This window comes from Dipodomys ordii, unplaced genomic scaffold (genome assembly GCF_000151885.1).
Source record: "Dipodomys ordii isolate 6190 unplaced genomic scaffold, Dord_2.0 Scaffold195, whole genome shotgun sequence".
NCBI classification, from domain to species: domain Eukaryota; kingdom Metazoa; phylum Chordata; class Mammalia; order Rodentia; family Heteromyidae; genus Dipodomys; species Dipodomys ordii.
In genome coordinates this window covers 1,421,530-1,444,542 of record NW_012267411.1, presented here as the reverse complement: position 1 = coordinate 1,444,542, position 23,013 = coordinate 1,421,530, and the positions used below count along the sequence as shown (strand labels likewise).

Sequence of the window (23,013 nt, the reverse complement as noted above, 5' to 3'; positions counted from 1 at the left end):
GCATCTAAATAAAAGGCAGGCAAGCAGGCAGGCAGGCAGGAAGGAAAAGCAGAACCAGTGTTCAAAGCACTTTTGTCTTGTTCTTTTCCTTGTCAAACTCTTAAAAAAACATTTTTGTAATTCTGTTTCCTGCTTTAAAAGTCAGTTCCATTTTGCATTGCTCATGGCTTAAAGAATTATTTGTAATATATCAATCAATGTGCATTCTTTCTTTCAACTTGTTTATTATTTGTTGTGTAAAACATATACATTCTCACACTGACATTTTTGCAACAAAAATAAGGCAATCGCAAGATGTGCTTCACATATAAACAATCATCTTGTAAGAATAGGAAGTTGGATCCCTGCATAACAGAAAGATCATGAAGCAAAATAATGAATAAGCACTGCATTCAGAATATACCCAAATGTGAGTGAAAGACAGTACATAAGTAAAACTCACTTAGGTGCCTTTATGATGCATAATTCCTTAATCATCCATTTGTGAAGTAACAAATAATATCAATAAACATAAAATCCAAATTGCATTTATTTTCATAATATCAATGCTAAACTCAAGTAGCAACTTCATTGACCTTAAATTTTAATGTTTCAAAAGTAAAAAGGTAATCTTAATTTTCCTTAACCCCCTAAAAAGGGTCTGCAAAAAAGAAAAAAAAAGGTGAAGATGGAGTTAACAAAAGATAGAAAACAAGTAAGAGAATGCTCACATGGAAAAACACCTAGCTGAGCAATGTTCTTTTTATTTACACAGTAAGCCTAGGAAACCCCCAGCATAATGCAAGTGTGAATCTCAAGTAACAGAAGTGCTAAATGAAATTTGAAGTCTCTGCTCCTAACAGGGTTTTTAGTACTCCCATCAAGTACAGCAGGTCATTTAGAAAAATAGAAATAAAAGTTACACCTTGTCTTTGCAATTAAAAAATTGTATAACATGAACAATGCTCAGACATAAAGTTTGAACTAATTTTTTTCTAAATGATTTATGTAATCAAGATTTCCTTAAACAAAGACAGGTCTTAGGTATATGATCTGTACAAACTTACAGTAGTGTATATAATATTCCAAATATTTTCTTCCTATTATGAAATGAGAATGTAACTGTTTTCTGAGTGAAGCAACACATTATGGCTTAAGGTGTAAATACTTTGGAAAGCAAACAACAATGAAAAAGTTATTAATTTCAAAATGTGAATCATCTCATAATAGGCCCCTGGACTTTCAAATTTACATGTAAGAATCAATTTACATCTTAAATTTCAAAGAAAGGCACTAGTTTCATATAAAAAGCAGCAAAATTTAAAACCCACCAATTTATTGAAAAAGCCATTACTTTTATTAGGAAGAAACAATGCTACTCAAGATGTTGGCAACAGGTTTTAGTATAGACACATATTTCCCACAGTGTAGCTCTCCCTTTAATTACATTCCAGCTGGAGGTGACGCACTTCCTGTGTGGGAGACCGAAGGATTTGATGGACTATGTAGGCTGGTCTCCTTGTATACAAACCAAGCATTTCCTCCCCAAAGGATCATATTCAGAAAGCCAAAGATCTATGAGAGAAAAGTATGTATGAAAATCTAAGATTTACTTAGCAGTTTGCAGTTTTCCTGTAATATTAAACTTTTTCAAGCAGTACATCATTACTTCATTTTAATACCACATACAAAGAATTTTTTCAAAGGCTATTTCCAATGTATAAAATTTGGATAACAATTTCCTCTAAATAAAGCTAAACCCTACACATCAGTAACATATAGAAAGATACCTGATTTTTTTTTATTTTCCCATGATCATTAACAAAAAGATAGGATTAAATTTGAGAGACCAGAAACCTGCTTTTATCCTTTGTAGATCTGTTGCTTCCGAGTGAAGTGGAACAGAAGGGAGTCAAGCTTCCTTCTTTCAGGGCTTTCATCTTTCTGCCATTCAGAAAGGTTATTAATCACCCTTATGCATCTTCTCTATTTCCTTTCTCCCCTCTTGCAATCCCTCCTACTCAATCCATAACTTTACAACCAACCAACAAAAAATTAAGTCTTCCTAAATAAAATAACCTATTCAGCATACTAATGTATTTAATAATAAACATCTACAATTTGGTTAAATAACAAAAATATTTAATACTTTATATGCACCTAAATTGTACATTTAAGAAACCATAAGGGTAGTGTTTGCACATATTATTAAGTGAAACTTACAGGCCAGGCTCTAAAGTCAAATCTAGTTCAAATCTTGTCTTGCCATTTACCCATTAGGGGAATTAATATAAGGACCACATTTTTTATGTATAAAGAAGTTAATTAATACTATCTTCCACATTCCTTTTAGGATGCCTGGATGGCTACCAGGTAATTTCAACAGAAGTTAGCAACAATTTTTAGTGTATTCCAGGTGGATTTAGTGTATTCCTTGTGGATTTTAATGAGACATAAGATTCAATTAAGATCTGCTCAAACCTTTACACAGGTAATAATGTCAAGAAACTTTCCTTCACTGTTAAAACTAGGACTGACAGTTTACTATAAATAAAAACCAATACATATATCCACGAATTAATGAAAGCCACTGCTTTCTTAAATTACTAGTAAAGTTTTTCTTATGCAAAATTAAAAGTTTTATAATAAAACAAATATACAATAAATACATATTACATATACAATACATATTAAATATTTATATATATAAAATCTTTGTGTCCCTATCTCCATGCAGAAATTCTGCTACTTTTTTTCCAGTTTTCCTTTCACTTTGAAATAAATGTACTCCATTTACCATAAAAAATTATATAAATAATGTATACATACCACAGACACATTTAGGGATCCCATAGAAGTCACAGAGCCAAAAAAACACTTCACATCTGTGTGACTACAAGGTGCAAGTTCCTGAACAATACTGGGTCCAGTTGCTATTTTAATATCTGTAAGAGCTTTAGCCCAGGCCGAAGAGCTTACCAACCACAAAAACGTGGCAATAAGAGTAACAATGAAGTCCTAGAGTAAAAGTAGGTATTAATCAACGATCCATCTACTAAATTGCAAATCAATGATAAAAAACTCAATTACATTTAATTTTATGGTAGTGAGAAATGTCCATGATAGTTTATTTTAAACTCTTCATAGTAAACAAGGGCACTTAAAGATACTAGCACCATGCCTGAGATAGAACCATCAACAAGACTTAAGTCTAAGTATTTTTATAGTAGAAACCAAGGTTTAACATAGCTGTCACCATAATCTTGCCTCAGCCATGTACTCTGAGCGTCATACCTTACACCATGCCATAGCTGTAACTATATTCCTCATAATCTCTTTTAATCATCCCAATCTCAATCCCAAAAGTCCTTTTACATATCCTTTCCAAATATCTACAATTTGACCATATCACGTTTTTTACTGTTTCACTCAGGGCTTCATTTCTCTTAATTATATTCTAAGTTATAATCTCTTACATGTTCCCTCAACTCCCTTATCCTTCTCCTGCTTCCTCATACTGTTCTAATTTAAGTTCTAATTTGAGTCAAATCTAATTCTCCATGAAATGGATAATGAAATGGGAAAAAAAAGAACTAGATTTTTTTTTTTTTTTGGTTGCCACTACTGGAATTTGAATTTAGGGCCTTATGCTTGCTCAGTATTGAGCCACACTTCTAGCTTGGCCTTTTTTTCTCTCGATATGTTGGAGATTGTTTCAGACTTTTCTGTCTAGGTTGGCTTTGAATCACAGTCCTCTGGATTTTAGCCTCCTCAGTAGCTAGGATTACAAGTGGGAGCCACTGACTAATGACTATGAAATTTAAAAAATATTCATATTAATTAAAAGGACAAAAGAATCTCTCTTAAGATGCTTTATTTCTAGTAACTTTCTAATGAATCTATTGCTGTTTATTACTTCCAACAATATAATTGAAGGTTTTAATATTTTGGATAGTTGCTCATTGCACAAACAAGACAAAAATGGGGAGAAAAAATTTTCTCTTTACTTAATCTGCTCTGCTAGGGAACGATAGAATGTTATAATGGTTACGAAGATTTAAATAATACTTTAAGTATAAATTTACATAAAGTTTAAGTCTCTTTTTCATTTTGGTCTTCCTGTAAATTAATGATCAAAGTGAAAATTTATAGATTTGACACTACTCTAAGCATATGAAATATTCAAGGCTATGAGCTTTTACACATCAGCAACCAACATTTCTACAAGCTCAGAAATGGGTTTTAGGGTCAGGGTACTTGGGGGAGGGCTCATTCCTATGTTTCTAGCTACTTTGGGAGGTTTGAGGAGAGGGCAGAAAAAAGTTTGAAAATACTCTTTTCTAACAAATAACCAGCAAAAACAATGTCAGAGGTGTGGCTCAAGTGGTAGCTCATCAGCCTAGTAAGAATTGAGTCTAAACTCCAGTTACCCAGCCCACACCAAAAACAAACAAACAAAAATCTTAAGGACTTACCTCCAAAATGTACATTTTAAAAAATAAACACAATTTTAATTATTTAGCTAGCTATCTTTTAGTTATTTAGAATAATATTTTTTTTTTTGATGGTCGTGGGGCCTGAACTCTGGGTCTGGGTGCTATCCCTTAGCTCTTCAGCTCAAAGCTAGCGCCCTGCCACTTGAGCCATAGCACCATTTCTGGCTCTTCTCTGCTTATGTGGTGCTCAGGAATCGAACCCAAGGCTTCATGCAGACGAGGCAAGCACTCTACCACTGAGCCAACTTCCCAGCCCTATTTAGGTAACAGAAGCTATGCTATTTAGCTTTCCCCTTTGGCCAAGACAACACTGAATAAACACTGTGATTAGAAAAGACTAAAACCAAGTTCTAATTGTACAAACATAGAACAATGTTCATTTTGCCTTTGAGCTCTCCACTAATACTGGTCCTCTTAAAAAATGTAGATCTCAGAGAAGAGGAAAGTAATATTATATGTAGATTTAAAATGTCATAATAGAAGCATTCCTAGGAATACCTTAGTACAGAATTGAAAATAATACTTTAAGAGTATAATCTTGTTAAATAAACAGTACCTAAAAATTAATGTTGTACCTGGTTATATTTAAAACTTAAGTATCTTGAAAAACCAATTGTATTTATGGTTAAATTAAAAGGAGACTTTCACAAGATTATTTGCAATGATGAAAACAGAACAATGAATCCTATTGAAATTATTTTGGGAAGAGAAGAGTGGTAGAGGGAGTAAGATTGCCTGGAATACATTGTAAATATATGGAAATGTAACAGTGAAATTTCACCTAATATAAGGTAACCAAAAAAAGTAGAATTCAAAATTTAATTTAGAAGCTAGACATTTACAAGTAAGTCCTCATTATATGTCACATCAACAACAACAAAAATTATAGAATAAGTATCTCTATGGTCACTAACTCATCACTAAGATACAAATTACTTTTTATTAATTAACTAGTTATACAAAGAGGTTGCTATTCCCTGTCAGGTTGAAAGTACAATGCATCTTGACCCTTTCCATTGTTCTTCCCTTAGCTTTCTTCCTGTACCTACCCTCAAGTTATGTAGCTGAATTTTTATATAATGTACATTGAGTTACATAGACTGTATTTGTTCTTTCCTCCATTTATGTAATCAAAATTACTTTTGATTTCCAAAACTAAAGAACTAGATCACTGTATACTGCTATCAGATGTCTAGAAAATTCCTCTATAAAATGTCTGAATATACTTCTGGATTTAATAAAAAAGTGATCTGGGGGATGGGGAGAAGAGGTAATACAGAAAATATCTTCTAATTATAAAAATTTAAAGACAAAACAAAACATAATTATGTGATCAATCAAGTCTCTTAAGATAAAACTTGGAAGTCTAAATGTAGACCTAATTTACTCCTGTTGAATAGCACTGCAAATTAAGTGGTTGATGTCCATCTTTTCTGACAGCTCCTTAATAGCCAAGAAATACTTTATGAAAATGTCTTTATGTTTTTACAAGCATAAGAAACACTCTGCAGTATAAAAGTTACTTTATTTGTTACTTACCATATGTATTCTATGATCCAGGCAGCATAAAATAAGTAAATAAAACCTGTTAGCTAAGAATTTATTTTAAATCTGTAAATTATTAACAAATATCAGGGTTTTCTCATAGCTATAAATGCCTATTATCTCAATGCCTGTCTTCCTTTCAAGTTAATAGCACTGATATTGACTTTGAAGTTTTACTTTTATAGTAGAGCTTACCTCTGGATTTGTCACTGATAATCCAGAGCAGAGTCTATTCCCTAGATCTCAGAGCTTATTTTACTTCTAGTTCAGTAGCTCTAAGAAGGGCAACAGGAAGGACTCCAAATCCTTACTTGACATGTCAAAGATTCAAAATTAGCATATGGGTATCATTAATAGTGAATATATAAAGAATGCAATAATTCAGATATGAATTAAGGAGTTTAGCATGAAAGCAGTTATACATGATACATAAAGGGTTCAGGTACAAAGGTATTCCAAACATGTAGACAGTGAGTCAGATTTGACCTGTAGGGATCTGCTGATTTCTGATACAGACAACTAAGCTCAATAAGATATTACAGAGGTATAAAAAGGGTTTTAGGAAAAGAGAAAAAAAAATGTAAAAAGTAGAAACATTGGTATGACCTGTAATTCTTCAAGTTAAAGGTATTATTTTCCACTTTATTTTTCTGCTACTGGCAACCTAATAAGCATTCTCACATCTTTGAGTTTTTGTACACTGAAAACAAATTTATGTGGAATACAAAATAGGCTAAAGGAATTGAGCTGAATTTAATAATGAGAGATAGTTCAACTGCATTGCAAACACAAAAATGCAAAATATGTTGAACTGACATGCCAAGAATTTTGACGCCTAGAGTCTGTGGCTCATGCCTGTAACTCTAGCTACTTGAGAGGCTGAGATCTGAAAATCACATTTAGAGATGCTTATCTCCAATTAAACAGCAAAAACCCAGAAATGGAGGTGTAATTCAGGTGATACAGCACCAACCTTGAACGAGAAAAGCTAACGAATAGCACCCTCCAAAAAATATCAACTCCAGGAATAAAACATATTCAACTTCAAATATAACTTTGCTTTAACCACATGCAAATCATTTTTGTATAAAAAGAAATAAAAAAGGTGATTACTTACAATCATTGGGAGTTTACGACTATCCCGGTATATGTTCGTGTAACCAATATAAAGCAGAAGGGCAGCAATGCAGTACAAAAACACAAAGACTGCAAATGTAACAAAGAATTGTGCAGAAGAAGAGTAATCGCCTATGAGAACATGACTTTTCCAATCTATATTACACACATTTACATTTGGAGGTGATTGAAACGATGCTTGATTCAACCTATCAAAAAAAAGGTTCAAATAAGTATATGAATTATTAGACCCTCCCTAGCCAAAATAGAAATACTTAAACAGAATACTGAAATGATGTTAAAAAAAGAAACTCCCTAGATACATTAAAGCATTCTCCTCTAAAACAGAGAAAATTTTAAATTAGAAACTTTCTCCTCTAAAGAAGGGAGTTTAAGTATTTAATTAAACTAAAATGTTCATAATGTACATAAATTATGTACATGTACATAAATTATATTTGGTAACTGGTTTATGGTAGATTGAAATTCATCTATATTCAATCTACCATAAACCAAATGATGGACACTATTTCCCTGAAATAAAAACCCCACCAGATTAGGACAGACTGCAACAAATATTTTACAATCTGAACATATTACATTTTAAGAGACAGAATCTATGTAACTAGGTCTAAGAGAGCCAATTACAATAACTAATATTTTAATCCTAGGTTAATTAGTTGCTAACTGAAAATTTACATTACTTTAAATTGTTCCCATTTATAAACTGTTACACAGGAACTGTAACAGAAAGGATAGGAGATGGGAAGGCATATGATAACCATCTTTCTCTGTCTGTGTATGTGCAAATGTGTGCCTGTACTGGGCTTGAACTCAGGGCCTGTGCTTTTTTGCTCAAGGCTAGTAGTGCTGTACTATTTGAGCCACAGTTCACTCCAGGATTTTGGGTAGCTAACTGCAGATAAGAGTCTCACAGAGGGCTGGGAAGGTGGCTCAGTGGTAGAGCACTTGCCTTGCATGCCTGAGGCCCTGGGTTCGATTCCTCAGCACCACATAAGCAAAAAGAAAAGAGCCGGAAGTGGTGCTGTGGCTCAAGTGGTAGAGCGCTAGCCTTGAGCTGAAGAGCTGAGGGACAGCACCCAGGCATAGAGTTCAAGCCCCATGACCGGACCCAAAAAAAAAAAAAAAATGTCTCACAGATATTCCTCCTGGGGTTAGCTTCGAACCAATATCCTCTGATGTCAGCCTCTGGAGTAGCTAATAGGTGTGAGCCACTGTGCCTGGCTTTGATACATCTCTAAGATTATATTTAATCACAAAATTCTTAAATAGTGATATTTCCAATTTGCTGGACAGGAAATTAAGTCTCAGAGAAGTTAGTAAGCCTTAAACGTTCACTTTTTGTTTCAGTGTAGAAAGTACAGTTTTATACTAGGGATATAGGATTCTTCATTTCATATAAATACATGCCATAAAGCTATATAAAGAATTTATTACTCAGTAATGGCAGAAATATGATAAAATTCCATAAATTCTGTTTGCTTCTCTGCTTATAATTTTTCACTTTATGGTGATAGAGCATTTCCAATCCAATGTGGGATGACAGAATAAAAATGTCAAGAGAATGTATGGCTATGAAAGTTTCTAAATGCTTACTTTGTTATGGTTCAAATGTATGTTCCCCAGAGGCTCTTGTGTTGAATGCTTGATCTCTTGTTATAGTGGTACTATTTTGGGAGATTTTGGAAACCTCAGGAAGTAGAGCCTAGTCTAAGAAGTAGGTCAATCGAGATGTGCCTTTGAAGGTTATACCTGGTCATCACTATCTCCCCTTCTTGTCTGCCATAACTTCCTCTATCTACCACAACGTCCCAATGTCATCATTTTCTGCTTAAATGACTGATATGAAATTATGAGCCAAATAAAAGTCTGCATTGAAATCTAATATTTTCTATCCCCCTCCCAACAAAAATGGTTGGTAATCTTTAAAAAATAGGCTAGCCTGGACTCTTAAAAACTCTTGCCTCAGTCTACAGAGTGCAAGAATTACAAATTAGTGAACCAGCAAGCCAACTCAATATGTAAAAATCTTAACTCAATATAAAAGAAAAAAAAGCTGCTAAATTATTAAAAAGCAGTAACTCACCTGAATGGATAACCAAAAGCAGCTGTAATGTTAGTTTTATTGCTAGGAAGAGTAGAACAAGATACTTGGATTTCTGTTTTGCCCTTAAAACCTCCACAGGTAGCAAAAGCAAAGATGGAAGCAATCTACATATAAAGAGAGAGAAAGAAAGAGAGGAATCATTATTCCATTCAAAACTAGGGTTGTTATTTTTTTTAACATTTTTAAAATTATTATCTTTAAGTAGTTGTACAAAGAAGTTCCCATTCTACAAAACAGTATATGAATACAAGGTATCTGACAACATTGTCATCCATCAACAAGGGTCATTATTAAAAGTTAATTCATTAACAATGCACAAACTGTTAATCATAAACTAAATGTGGACAGAGCTACATTTAAGTTTATTTGCATTAAAGATATAAAAATATAGAAAAAATAAGTTTATTTTCAATCCTCATCAAAAATGACTTTGATTTTCCTCCAAGTAAAAGAGAAATTAATAGGCCAAGTTATATAATATTTATTCATACTTCAACGTATCCACTAAACATGAATATGAAATATTAAGCTTCATCTATTAATATCCAAATCAAAAGGGGGGGGTGAACTGGAGGTTATTTTTATTGAACCGAAGTTATCCATAAACTGTTAGCTTCTATTTCATAAAGTTGTGCAGTCCCATGCCAGCTGCCATGATGCAAGGATACCCAGGTGACTTTTGGAGACTTATGTGCCATCTGCTCAACATGACTAAGCTGGCAAGTGGAACCTCTGAGGTTACATGAAATCCTTAAGATGACTACAACCCTGGCCACCAGACTGACTACAACCTTAAGAGAACCTGAACCCAAACCACCCAGCTATTCTGCTTCCAGATTCCTATGCCACATAAACTGTTAGATAGTAAGTGTTGTTTTAAGGTGCCAAGTCATTCAGCTCATTTATTTATTGATTAGTTATTATTGATTACATAATTCAAGGACTAATTAATTAATCAATGGTCCAAATGAGCTGCAAACTTAAGGGTAAAAAAGTCTTTTTTGGGGGGGAGGGAGACAGTATCAAAGTTTGAACTACGTCTCACACCTGCCAGACAAGTAGGTTACTACTTGAGCCATGTCCATGGCCCTTTCCTGCTTTTAGTTATTTTTCAAATAAGAGCTCATATTTTTTCCCAGGACAGCTTTGGATTGGAGCCCTCCTATCATTATGCATCTTGTGTATCTAAGATTATAGTCACATAGCTTACTGGTTGAAGTGGGGGGTCTCACTAAATTTTTGCCTGGGCTAGCCTCAACCTTCAATTCTCTCAGATCTCCTCCTCCCAAGTAAGTGGGATATACACCACTGTTTGTAGTCCTTAAAAAGTATTTTTTAAAAAAATCTGTGAGGGAATAATTTCTTACAATTTTTTAAAGAAGCACTTCTATAGAAGATGGTTAATTTCAACTACAGAAAAAAATTAAAATCAAAAGTTTTAAAATGTAAAACAAGTTACAAATTAGGTGAAAATATTGGCAATAAATGCGTAATGTGTACTTAAGACATGTACATGGATGTTCACAATGACACTATGTCAAAATATGGAGGAGAAAAGCAACAGGAAAAGTAACAAAAATACAATAGTATATTCTTACAAAGTGAAGTTACATAGCAAATAAAGGGACAGGAACTATAACTACTTATGTCAATATAGATGAACTGCAGAAACCCAATACTTAACTTACAGAGCATGAAACTTTTTTTCATTTTTGTTTAGATAGTGTCTTGCCCTGTAGCTCAAAGCCTTGAACTTCTCATGTAGCCCAGAGTAGCCTCTAACTCCAAACCCTGTCCTGAAGCCAGCTTTTAAAAGCTGTTTATTTATATCACTTATGAAATTACTTTTACTGAAGCCATCATTGTTTTCATGAGGTCTAACCCAACAAACTTCCTCTCATTTGCAATCTCATTCTAATCATCACTCTTTTTTTGGCATGGGCACTAATGCTTCAGTGTCCAATAACACAGGCACCAGCTATTTGTGGAAACAATATTTTAAATGTTCAACCCATCTAAGTGTGATGTGTTGTAAGTATAAAATATACACAAAGTTTTAGCTTTTTTTTTTTTTTTGGCAGGGCTACCTTGGCATGATGTCACATTGATCTGAAATAAAAGTGTGGCCATGGAACCCTGGCTTAAATGGATTTCCTCAATGGTTTTCTAGGCCTATATTAAGATAAAAACAACCTCAAACTTAAACTTGTTATAAATGATCTATCCTCAACTTTCTCTCTCTAGATTTCTCTGCACTATATTCCCTGCCAGATACTGTATCATTCGGTCACCCTGTACTACTTAATATTTCTAAAACAATAATATTTATATATTAGATATGTTCTACCTTCTGCTAGGAATCTCCCATTTTGAAATAAAAACATCTTTGATGCGCTCATTTAATCCCATATTTTTTCCTGGGCTGCTGTGGACATTAGCTCTTACATATAAAATCTACTATAGGCATTTTTTTTGTGTGTAATTTTACCTTTTCAGGAGGCTGAGATCTAAGGATTGCGGTTTGAAGCCAGCAAGGGCTAGAAAGTTTGTGAGACTCTTATCTTCAATTAACTAGCAAAATGCCAGAAGTAGAGCTCTGGTTCAAGGGGTAGAGTGCCAGCCAGCTTTGGACAAAAAGCTAAAGGACAGTGTCCAGGCTGTAAGTTCATACTATTGGCATGCACCCAGATACACAAAAGCAAACCACTAATTTGCAATACAAAAATCAATGAATAAAGGGAATACTGTACTATGTTATTGAGTGCTTTTTTTTTTTTTTAATACTATTGCCTCTACTGCTGGGCTGTCACATCTTTACACCTGGTTTCACTTGAGATTTTAAAAACCTACTTAGCAGAATGCCTGACACACAGCAAATAATGAGTAAAATACCTGCTTAATTCAGGAAAACCATTCATTTCTAGTAACTCTAACTTACTTCATTTTGATCAACTATAAGTTATATACTGGCTGCCATTAGGGAAACCTGGTCTATAGATATACAGTACCTCAGATATATCTGTATAGTGCTTCCAGTAGGGTTTTTTGCATATGTGAGTGTGCCAGTCCTAGGGCTTGAACTCAGGACTTGAACAATGACTGTCCCCTTGAGCTTTTTTGTTCAAGGCTAGCACTCTACCAGTTTGAACCACAGCTCCACTTTCCACTTTTTTGTTAATTGGAGGTAAGAGTCTCATGAACTTTCCTGCCTAGGCTGGCTTTGAACCATAATCCTCAGATCTCAGCTTCTTGAGTAGCTAGGATTGCAAGTGTGAGCCACTGGCTCTGGCTCCAGCAGTTACTTTTAAAATCTGTGATGTTTTACATAAAAAATTTGGATTTCTTTTGAATGTGTATGAATGTGTAAAAATGGAAAAGTATAAAATCAGACTCACATTCCTTTTTTTTTTTAGTGAGCTGATACCAAGATTTGATAAGGGTCTATTGTTCTGGCTCAGTTTGCTTGTTACTGTCTTAGAAACCCTTCCCAGGCATGTTACTAAGCCATTCATACTACTGCTTTTTTTTTGGTTGTGGGGCTTGAACTTGGGGCCTAGGTGCTATCCCTGAGCTCCTTTTGCTCAAGACTAGTACCCTACCACTTCAAGCCACAGCACCACTTCCAGATTTTTGGTCCTTAATTGGAGATGAGTTTCACATCAGGCTGGCTTTAAACCATGGTCCTCAGATCTCAGCCTCTTGGGTAGCTAGGATTGCAGGTATAAGCCACTAGCTCCTGGCTTACTACTGTTTTTCTTCCAAACATCTTGCTCATCCATTTACTTTACAAGGAACATTCTATAGCATTTGTTTATACCCTAGTCTGAAATGAATATTGGTATGATGATTTATATTTCCTTGCCTATTTTGAAATTCAATATCCCATTACTTCCCACCCATGAAAAATTACGGAAACTTACTGACATGAAATTCTATCTACAGAGCAACTAGGAAAAATGCAGGAGCAGAGTAATGGCAAGCTTCTTTTCAGCTTGAAAGGTTCCATATTCATCAAGACAGCCTCAAGTCTGATGCCTTTAGGCTCACCAAACCCACACTGCATGACTTACCACAATACTTCCTCATTTGTGCAGCGATCTGTAACCACAGGACTAATATATAGAAAAGAATATTCCATTTGCTTATGTATAAGATGAAAATACTCAAACGTCTATTTATGCAGTTTTATATTTAAATATAAAATTAAAGCTTCAAGGCAATTAATATAGCACTAAAACCCATGCGAAGGTCTAACAGGCTCATTAGTCAATACAAGGTAAGACATCCCATTCAGGGAAGGAGTGTTTATGTGAGTGAGACAATTCTGAAGGCTTAGGGGATAAATTATGTAGTTATAACTAAACTAACATTTAAAAAATGATTGATGGCCTAAAAAATGTCTACAAAGAAACTACAGATTGATAATACACACTTTAATGTACAAAGGAAAATGCAAGCCTCATTACAATGTAAAAGCAGATTCTACTTAAATTATGAGAAGTTATCAGAAAAGTATTGAAATCAAGATTTCAAAATATGAATGAAATTTAGTTTAACTATACAATATGCCTTAATATACTATAATATTAATTTGTAAATCTAAATTATACTTGCATGCAGGAACACTACAAAATTTTTTACACTGATAGAAGCTCAAGATGAGAAAATCTGAGGAGTGCTGTTATTCCCAATTAGTTTTATGTCCTAAAGCCAGAGTTACAGTTGATACCTACACTCTGATCTTCCCGAGGCTCTACTGGGAAACACAATTCATCTAATTTATGTATGTCATTCACATCTTTCTATTTGCAGGATCTTCACTGCTATTTCTTTTCAGCATTAAATTTAAGTCACCTACTTACATTTCTTTCTGCCCAATAGTTTATGAAAATGATATAACTGAAATCTTTGGAAACAGATATAAAAGTATATAAGATGAGTATAGCCTGTTTTTATTTAATCAAATGACCAGTACTTAATACGGATGTTTCAGTTCATTCCCACTACATAATGAGCAATGCAGTCCCAAAGTGTTTGTTTCAATCTTCTCTCACCATTTATAAACTACAAGCATAGGACATTCTAAACAATCTTTAGTACAGTTTCATAATTCTGAAATGTAGGTTGTAAGCAATAACTGCTGGAGTTTCTGCTAAAAGTTTTGTTCTAACAGCCATTATACACTGAAAACATCTTTATGTCATCTTTATTCCTAAGAACTTTTAGATTAAGTATAGAACTACAAATCTTCAATGAACCTACGTATATTTTAAAATCATTTTCAGACTTTTACTTTTATGGGTTTGAGTGAATTAGTATCTTGATTGTTTAGCTAATTGTCATGAAATAAGCCTGTCATAGCACAGAAAACCAGTGGAATTTACTTTAAGTAAAGGTTTTGTGTGTATTTTTTTTTGCCAGTCCTGGAATTTGAACTCAGGGCTTGGACACTGTCTCTGAGCTTCTTTGGCTCAAAGCTAGCACTCTACCACTTGAGCCACAGTGCCACTTCTGGCCTTTTCTGCTTATGTAGTACTGAGGAATCGAACCCAGGGCTTCATGTATGCTAGGCAAGTACTCTCCCACTAAGCCACATTCCTAGTCCCTCTTTGTGTGTTTTAGGAGGTCTGTAGGGTCAAATTGACTCCCCTGCCCACTTCTATCTCTGTGTAGTAACTTTATGGTCATTTCTAGTTGGCCTTCTGAGTCTAGTTCCCCATTATCCAATCTACCAACACATAAAAATATTCAATTGTCATAAATCCAGATCAGCAAGAAACTGGTCAAAGTCTTTGCTGTTAGTTGGCTGCACTTTTCTTTCTATTCTTCTAAGTACTCAGCTCCAGGTAAATCATAAAATCCAGACTGTAAGCAGGTGAGGCTTTTTTCTGTTCTGTTTCTGGTCTCCAATGATGTTTACCTTATATTAAATCAACAGTCACTGAGAATTCTTCAAGAGTTCATAAAGGCCAAGAATGTTTTCATAATGATACCAAGTTATTATTTATATTTTCCAATATGTTGGCATTTGCATTTATTAAGCAAACACATTGACAGGTAAAACTCACTAAAGTGAGAATTAGCAATAGTATCAAATTGTATTTAATTGCCATACACTTGAAATTAAAAAAAAGCAAGCAAGCAAACAAGCAAGCAAGCAAGCTGGGCATGGTGATATGTGGCTTTAATCCCAGTACTTGAGAGACTGAGACAGAAAATGAGTTAAGAGGCCAGACTGTGTGGCTACTTAGTGAGATCCTATATTAAAGTACTCTCCCCTATCTTGCCCCTGCAAAAAAAAAACCCAAACCAAAAAACACCTAGTTCACTTTAAAAAGTTGTTTTGTTTTCCCTTCAAGTACTAGAGTTTTGAATTTAGGGCCTCAAACCTGTTCAAGTTGCTTGCTTGGCTGGCACTCTACCACTGGAGCCACATCTCCAGCCCATGTGCACACGGGCCTTTATGTATGTGTGTTTGTACACACTCCACTCCTGGGCTAGGAGTATAGGGATGCACCACTGATGCCTGGCTTCCAGCCCACCTTTTGCTGATTATTATGGAGATGGGAGTCTCAGACTTTTCTGAGTGGGCTGACTTCAAAAGGCAATCCCTTCAGATCTCAGCTTCCTGAGTAGCTAGGATTACACATATCAGCCACCAGCATCTGGCCTAAAAATGTCTTTGATGAAGCAGTAAAACTTATTATTATTAAGCCTTGACTCGAGTCTTAATATTTTGTGTAATGAAATGGGAAATGAAAATAAAGATTCTTGCTTTATACCAAAATATAACAACAATATCACCAGAGAAACCATTTAAGCAAGAGAGTTTGAAGGTGAACATGTCATTCTTCTTCATAAACATTACAAAGTTTCTCTCATCTTCATGTCAAATAGCAATCTACTATCATGGTCTTTATTTTCTTACCAGGCATTGATTTAGCCTTCTATAATTTGGCTTCTGATTTCACAGAAGCTGCTCTTGTTAAAAGCCAGCAACAGACTCTTGATTACCAAAATCAAGTCCTAATTTTACTTAACCTTTCACTCGCACCTAACATTACTGAGCACTATTCTCAACCATTCTTTCTTCCTTTTACTGGCAAGATATCTGTGAAGCTCCAGCCCATACTTGAATTGTAAACACTAGGTCTATTCAATTGCCACCAACCTGATCTATCAACATAATATATCTTTATTTACACTTTCCAAGAAAATCCCCCCCAATCAAGTCACTATTAACTCAAGTAGAAATATAGTAATCATCCTTAGAGTCCTTCATAACTCTTCAAACATATTTTAATTTCTAAATCCATTTATCCCTACAATTAATTTTAGATGATTTCTAAAGCAACTGATCTCCTTCCAATTCTAAATCCATTCTTTTCATTTTCACTGCTGACAAAATGAAAATTTCTAAAAGGCAAATGTATTATTCATTTGGGTTCTGGACTTAACTGGACACCATCTAACACCCCACTATTCTATCTGGCAAATAGAAGTTTTCAATAATAACTCCAAATGGGTAAGTCATGTGAAACCCCAAACTCAAACCATTCTCTCTCTCCCAGTCTGGTTCCAACCAACTACTCAAACAGAGCTCTCTATCCAGCAACTTCAACTTTTCACTCCACTAAAATTTAGATTCCTTCCCCCTGAAAAGCCACTCCCCATCCACTAAGTGAACAATCATACATCAAGTGTTCTCTCACCTCAAAGTTCTCCCTAGTCTGATCTCACCTTCCGAAAGCATCTACTATTTTCTGCATATACTTTTACTATAGAATTTATTACATGGCCTTTTTATACCCTTCAATCTAAAAAGTTCAGGAGGAAAAACACTTTTATTATGTTGTATCAGTGTTTCCTACAGTGCTGGGATATAATACATATTAAAGTATTTGTCAGATAAAATATTCACTATATCTGGGTTGAGAATGTGACTTAGTGGAAGAGTGCTTGCCTAGTATGCATGAAGCCCTGGGTTCGATTTCTCAGTACCACATACAGAGAAAAAGCTGGAAGTGGTGCTGTAGCTCAAGTGGTAGAGTGCCAGCCTTAAGCAAAAGAAGCTCAGGGACAGAGCCCAGGCCCTGAGTTCAAGCCCCAAGACTGGCAAAAAAAAAAAAAAATTCAATATATCATTCTCACAAAATTATCTCCTAAGTAACAAAAAGTTGTTCAAGCCAAATATTGTATATATAAATATTCTTAAGAAGCTTAAAAATATTTTTCAAAACACAAAACAAATCCACTTATCACCAGTGCTTTAAGATATTATGGTGTCTATGGTATTTTTAATTGGCAAATAATAGAGGCACAATATAAATCGCTTCTGTTTAAATGCAATTCTAAATTATTATCTTCAATGAGACTAAAACTAGTAGGTATGACTTTTTCTTAACCTTTACATTTGATAAGCCTTGTTACATAATGGGATTTCCTTTCTACAGCTTTGTTTTTGTAAGCGCAAATAACTTATTTTATATTTAGACTTGGACTCGGGTCCGTGTATATAAGTTCGGGAACCTTTAGCTATTTGCTTGTAATCAGCACTATTTCCATTTTCAGAAAACTTTGGAGGATTTTTGTAGAAAATCGGGTGAAGAAGATTTGAGGTTGTATGGAAGTTTTGGGAAAATGGAAGTACGAATCTTCAACTTTATGTAAAAAATAAAAAAGCAGCAACAACAAAGGGTGAAGAAGTCCCAGATGTACATTTCGCTGATGATAAACTCAACTTGCCTCCACATTGGACAGAGGTCAGCTGCCTATTACTATAGCTCTGAAAATCACTAAAACATGTACCGGGCCATTGAGTTTGAAAGAAATATGCAGCGCTTGGTGAATTCACAAACTACTCCAAGTGGACTGAAGATTACTAAAGACTTATTAATAAGTCTCCTCTGATGTTAATGATTGAATGTCTCCAGGAAAGGACTAAGCTGACATTCCACGCAAGATGTTGCCTGCCAGTACCTAAAACAAACCCCGAGTCTATTCTTGGCTTGTTGTTAAATGAACCGAGCTGAATATATGCGCTTTGTGCAAAGGCCTTTTCCCTGCTTCCTTGACCCAGACAATTTTTAAACTCTGAGCCAATAAAGAACAGAGAGCTCGTCGGCTCTCCACCATCACCAGAGGCTGGCTTCCAGGCGGCAACGCGGAACACACGCGTTGGCCGGAGGGTCTCCGCAGGCCCCCGGGTTTCGGTTGGACCACAGCAGGAAGTCTTCTCTTCCTCTGCGGGAGGTGGTGGGGCCCGGGAGAAATGTGGGCTCCCGCTTCCGAAGGCGCCCCGGAGGGAGCCCGACGGGCCGGCGGGCTGCAGGGCGGCTCCGCTTGGGCCGTGCAGTCGGGACCCGGCGAGGCGCAGCCGCCCGGACTCGTGACTCCTCGCCACGCCGGGCCGCGGCCTCCGCCCGGCTCCGTCGGGGGCGGCCTCGCCCGCGCGGGCTGCACTCACCCACTCGAGGACCTTGATGAAGCCGAGCGGCTCCTTGAGCGGGTTGAGGTTGATCTGGAAGGCGGACATCCTCTGAGGGAAGGAGGGAAGAGTCAGGACGCGGGCGGAGGAGGAGGGGGACCCGCACGACCGCGACTGGAGCAGCCCAGCGGCGAGGCAGGGCAGGTAGGGCGGGCGGGAGGCCTCGGAGGCCCGGACGGAGTCGGCGACCGGCGGGCGGGCTCGGAGCTGGAGAGGGTGGGGGGAGGACGGGACGGGGCGGCTCGGAGCTGGGGGGCGGGACGGGACGGGGCGGGCTCGGAGCCGGAGGCGGGGACGGGATGGGGCGGGCTCGGAGCCGGAGGCGGGGACCGAGGCGGGGCGTGCTCGGAACAGGAGGCGGGACGGGAAGGAGCGGGCTTGGAGTCGGAGGCGGGGACCGAGGCGGGAGGAGACGGGACGGGACGGGACGGGGCGGGCTCTGAGGCGGACGCGGAGGCCGCGGGGTGGGGAAGGGGCGGGGCGGCGGCGGTTGAGCCCTGAGCAGAGCGCTCAGGAGGAGTCGGAAAGGGCAGCTGGGGAGGGACAAGGGCGGGTCTAGGGAAAAGGAAGACTTCCCCCGGCCGCACCTGGCTGACCCCGCTGATCCGCTGGCGAACCAAGTATAGGTTGGACGCCATGCTTCGAGCGCCGCACCTCCCTTTCCTGAAGCCCAGCCCTCGGCGCCCGTCTCTCCTGCGCACGCGCACTCCCCAGGTTGGCGCCTCGCTTCCGGTCTTCCGCCTAGAAGCTCCTGCGTTTGCGCAACCCGCGAGCTCCTGTTGCGCACGCGTCCTTGCGCTTCTCCCGGCTCCTACTTCTCTGCTGTGGGCTCTCCGTACTTTGCCCAACTTTCTAGGTGACTTTGTAAGATGTTGGTAGGTAAAGCCGCAATGCAAAGCCTGTGGTGTTGCGGCTTTTAGTGATAATGGTAGTAAGTTATTGCAGAGCAAGTCTTTTGCTCTACGTAGTGTATTGTACATGGAAGAGGTAAACTAAGTTTCATTAAAACAGTTATTAGGATGAACTATACAACTTGTGGATGGTGACGGGAAGGAAAAACAGAAGTAAGGGGTGTCCAAAAAGAAATGTACTCATTACCTGACCTACGAAACTGACCCTTCTGCACATCAACTTTATAATAATAAACATTTAAAAAGTTAGAGCAGATTAGTCCTTGGTTTCCCACCTGCCCCAATCCTTGCCTCCCTGCTGAGAAAGCTGATTTAATTTTCCCTAGGCAGCGCTTCCTTCTGGTACCCGGAATGGGAACCCAAGCTGGTGGTCATTGGCTTTCTCAGTTACTTGAAATGTGCTTAGCTGGCATAGTGGCCTGTTTGTGTATATGATAAGATGGTGAACACTGTGTAACACTTAGCAAACAAGGAAAAAAGGACATTAGCTCCCAGGTACATACCTGACTACTAAGGTGCCTCTGGAGTTATTCTATGGAGTGCTAGTAATCCCCCACTTCCTGTTTTTCTCCCTCTTTCCCTCTTATTTCTGTACAGTTTGCTTAGTGCCTCTTTTTTATACTCCTTAGCTCGTTTCTCAAAACTTTTATTCCTATTTTGTTAAGACTTGCTGGGGTTGGACTGGTGGATAGTAGAATTATTTAGCTTGAATTTCTCAGTCATAAATAATTAAAATTCTGGTCTAAATGTTATTTCAAAATTAAAAAGACACTAAAGGATTAGAAAGATATATATCTGGCAACTTTTGCTGGCACAAGAAGTTGAGACAGAAGGATGACTTGAGCTCAGAAGTTCAAGACTAGCCTGGGTAACATAGCAAGATCCTATATCCTTAAAAAAAGAAAATTAACAAAGGTTAGATTTTTAATCTATTATAAATTAGTAGACCAGTTATTTTGACTTGGACTCCTCCTCTGCTGCCTCCTCCTCTCTTTCTAAGTGTATTGAAGATTTCAGAAACTGGAATGGACTGGGTCCTTACTCAACTTATGGGCTGAATTTTTTGTTGCCTCTCTGCTTCTTTAAGTAACACTTTCATTTACAGCATAAATAAAATGTAAGAACATGTAATTTTAAGTTTTCAAGTATTCATATGTTTAAGCCTAAAACAGGTGAAATATCTATACAATATATACAAAATATTTCATTATTTTATAATGGAACTGTTTAGTTATTAATAGCATATACACATATGTGGTGGCTGCATCTTCAAAATTCACTCTTTGAGCCTCTAGCACAACTTGAAAGTAGCCACATTCCAAAAATCTATAATTCCCCTGAGCACTGGGAGATAAAAGGCCTAAATTAATAAATGGATCATTTTATTCCAGAAGTCAGGATAGCTTTCCCCACCAGCACTTCTGGGGCACAAACAGGGAGATACGACGTTCTGAGAGAGCAAGGAGCTCCCACCCACAAGCATTCAAAGGTAGACCATTGCTTCCAACCTGCTTGTGGGCAAAGGTCAGTCCCTCTTCCAGATAATCAAATAGCAAACAAAGGACAATGGGGCCCCAGGAGGAGGGAGTTTTATGACTTCAGGGTTTTCCACAGCATTGGCCTTCAGGTTAAATGGCAAATTTCTAGTTTTACAGTTTGGCCTTGAGCCCAATGGTCAGGCTATGGATGCCTGTTTTCTCTTGTGGTGTGGGGTACCAATAATATGAATTCATTCCTATATGTATTCAAGTCAACACCATTGAACAAGAGACCCAACTTTAGGAGAAAGTAAAATGAGTGCCTATAGTTGTTACTATTTGCCAAGCAACTTAAAAGTGCTATGTCCTTGAATCAAGGCATCCAGCCAGTGATGCGGGAGTTAGTTATATATAATGTATAACAAGTTTTCCTAAAACTTAATTTGGCTGGTCAGCAGTATAGGCTGAGCTAGCCTTCTGGTTGTTACAATGGTTAGTTGATGACTGATAGGGTGACAACTTGAGTGAGTGGGCTGGACTAACCTGGAGTACCTTGGTTCTCCTTGACATGCTATCTAATCCTCCTGTCTGCTTATGTGGGCTTGTTCTCCTGGAGAGAGCAGGGTTCATTTGGCTTCTGGGGTATCACGGTATGCTCCCTAGAAATCTCCCAGCACTGGCAGGTGACAATGGCCAATGCTGCAGAGGAGCCTCCTAGGACTCCTAGGAAGAGGAGGGGCCTCTCTTCTGCTTCTTGTCTGCTTTTTCTCCTGCTTGTTGTTCAAGCCCACCAGTGGAAGGCCTGCTTGTTGTTTGTGTTCAGGACATCTTGTGCCTAGAGTATGCTCCTTGAACTTTAAGAAGGTCCCTTCCTTGGCACTGTGTGAGTAGTTTTTAAATATAGGACCACTTAGCCTGAGCAGAACCACATCAGGTCTTGTCAGGACTTATTCTCAGATCTGACTGGGCACTGAGGAGTATGACCCTTCAGTGATATAGTGCTATGCTGCCAATCAGGTGGGCTCAGGAGGGCCTTTACCTTCCTGAGAAGGAGTTGGCAGTTGGCTGGTAGAGCTAGAGTGACATTTGTCAGGCAACAAGATAGATGTGATTTAAAAAACAAAATCTCATACCAGTATTTCAGCAATCATTTTTCTTTGAAAGCACAATTCTGGAAAGAATGCTTGGATGACTTTCACATTGACTAAATCCTGATTATTTCCCCAAATCTGAGGAAACAGGCAGGAACTTTTTGTCAAATGTTTCCCAGAGCCATTCTGGAAACAAATACTTTTAATGCAAAAGTGGCTCAGCATGACTAAATTGACTACATAACTTATCTTTGTTTCACTTTCTCTTTGCTCTTTACAAAACATGTGCCATGCTGCGATGCTTAGGATTATCGATGTCACAAAGGGTAGACTAGAGCTATATTTAGGCATATCATATCACTGGCTACTATAATAGTCCTTTGTTTTTCTCAATGGGAATACAAGGTTTTGTGCATTTTATTGGCAAGATAAGACTGTAATTCATTCCCAGTTAATATTTTCCCTTTTCATTGAAAATAATTTTTTTTAAATCAACAACTTCAAATCATGGGTTTTGTTATGCATACAAATAGGTATTTTTCTTTTCTTGTAATGAATTCAATAATTTAACAATAACTGTACAACAGATTGCCTCAATGGATTTATCAAATTAATCTTAAAATAATTAAACCAAAAATAAACTTTTAATTTTTAAATAATTTTGACTTACAAAAAAGCTGCCAAGTACAGTTTTGTATACACTTAGCTCAATTTCCCCTAATGCTAACATCTGATATAACCATCATACATTTGTCTAAACAAAAAAATTGAATGTTGGTATA

At 37.2% G+C, this 23,013-nt stretch overlaps 1 protein-coding gene across 1 annotated transcript; it reads right to left on the bottom strand.

Moving 5' to 3' along the window:
* Positions 1 to 207: 207 nt before the first annotated feature.
* On the bottom strand, positions 208 to 19,427 carry Sypl1 (synaptophysin-like 1). The gene is made up of 6 exons (XM_013034736.1): positions 19,339 to 19,427; positions 18,731 to 18,802; positions 9,244 to 9,368; positions 7,138 to 7,345; positions 2,809 to 2,997; positions 208 to 1,554 (listed from the first exon to the last, which is right to left on the bottom strand). The coding sequence occupies exons 1-6, from the start codon at positions 19,387 to 19,389 to the stop codon at positions 1,423 to 1,425; spliced, it is 777 nt and encodes a 258-aa protein (XP_012890190.1). The 5' UTR covers positions 19,390 to 19,427; the 3' UTR covers positions 208 to 1,422.
* Between the last annotated feature and the right edge of the window lie 3,586 nt (positions 19,428 to 23,013).

Excerpts from the sequence above, each read along its gene's own strand:
- Sypl1 (XM_013034736.1), bottom strand. The coding sequence starts at position 19,389 with ATGGCGTCCAACCTATACTTGGTTCGCCAGCGGATCAGCGGGGTCAGC. Across the intron at positions 18,803-19,338 it reads GGATCAGCGGGGTCAGCCAG|AGGATGTCCGCCTTCCAGAT; the intron begins GTGCGGCCGGGG and ends TCCTTCCCTCAG. Across the intron at positions 9,369-18,730 it reads TCATCAAGGTCCTCGAGTGG|ATTGCTTCCATCTTTGCTTT; the intron begins GTGAGTGCAGCC and ends CTTTATATGTAG.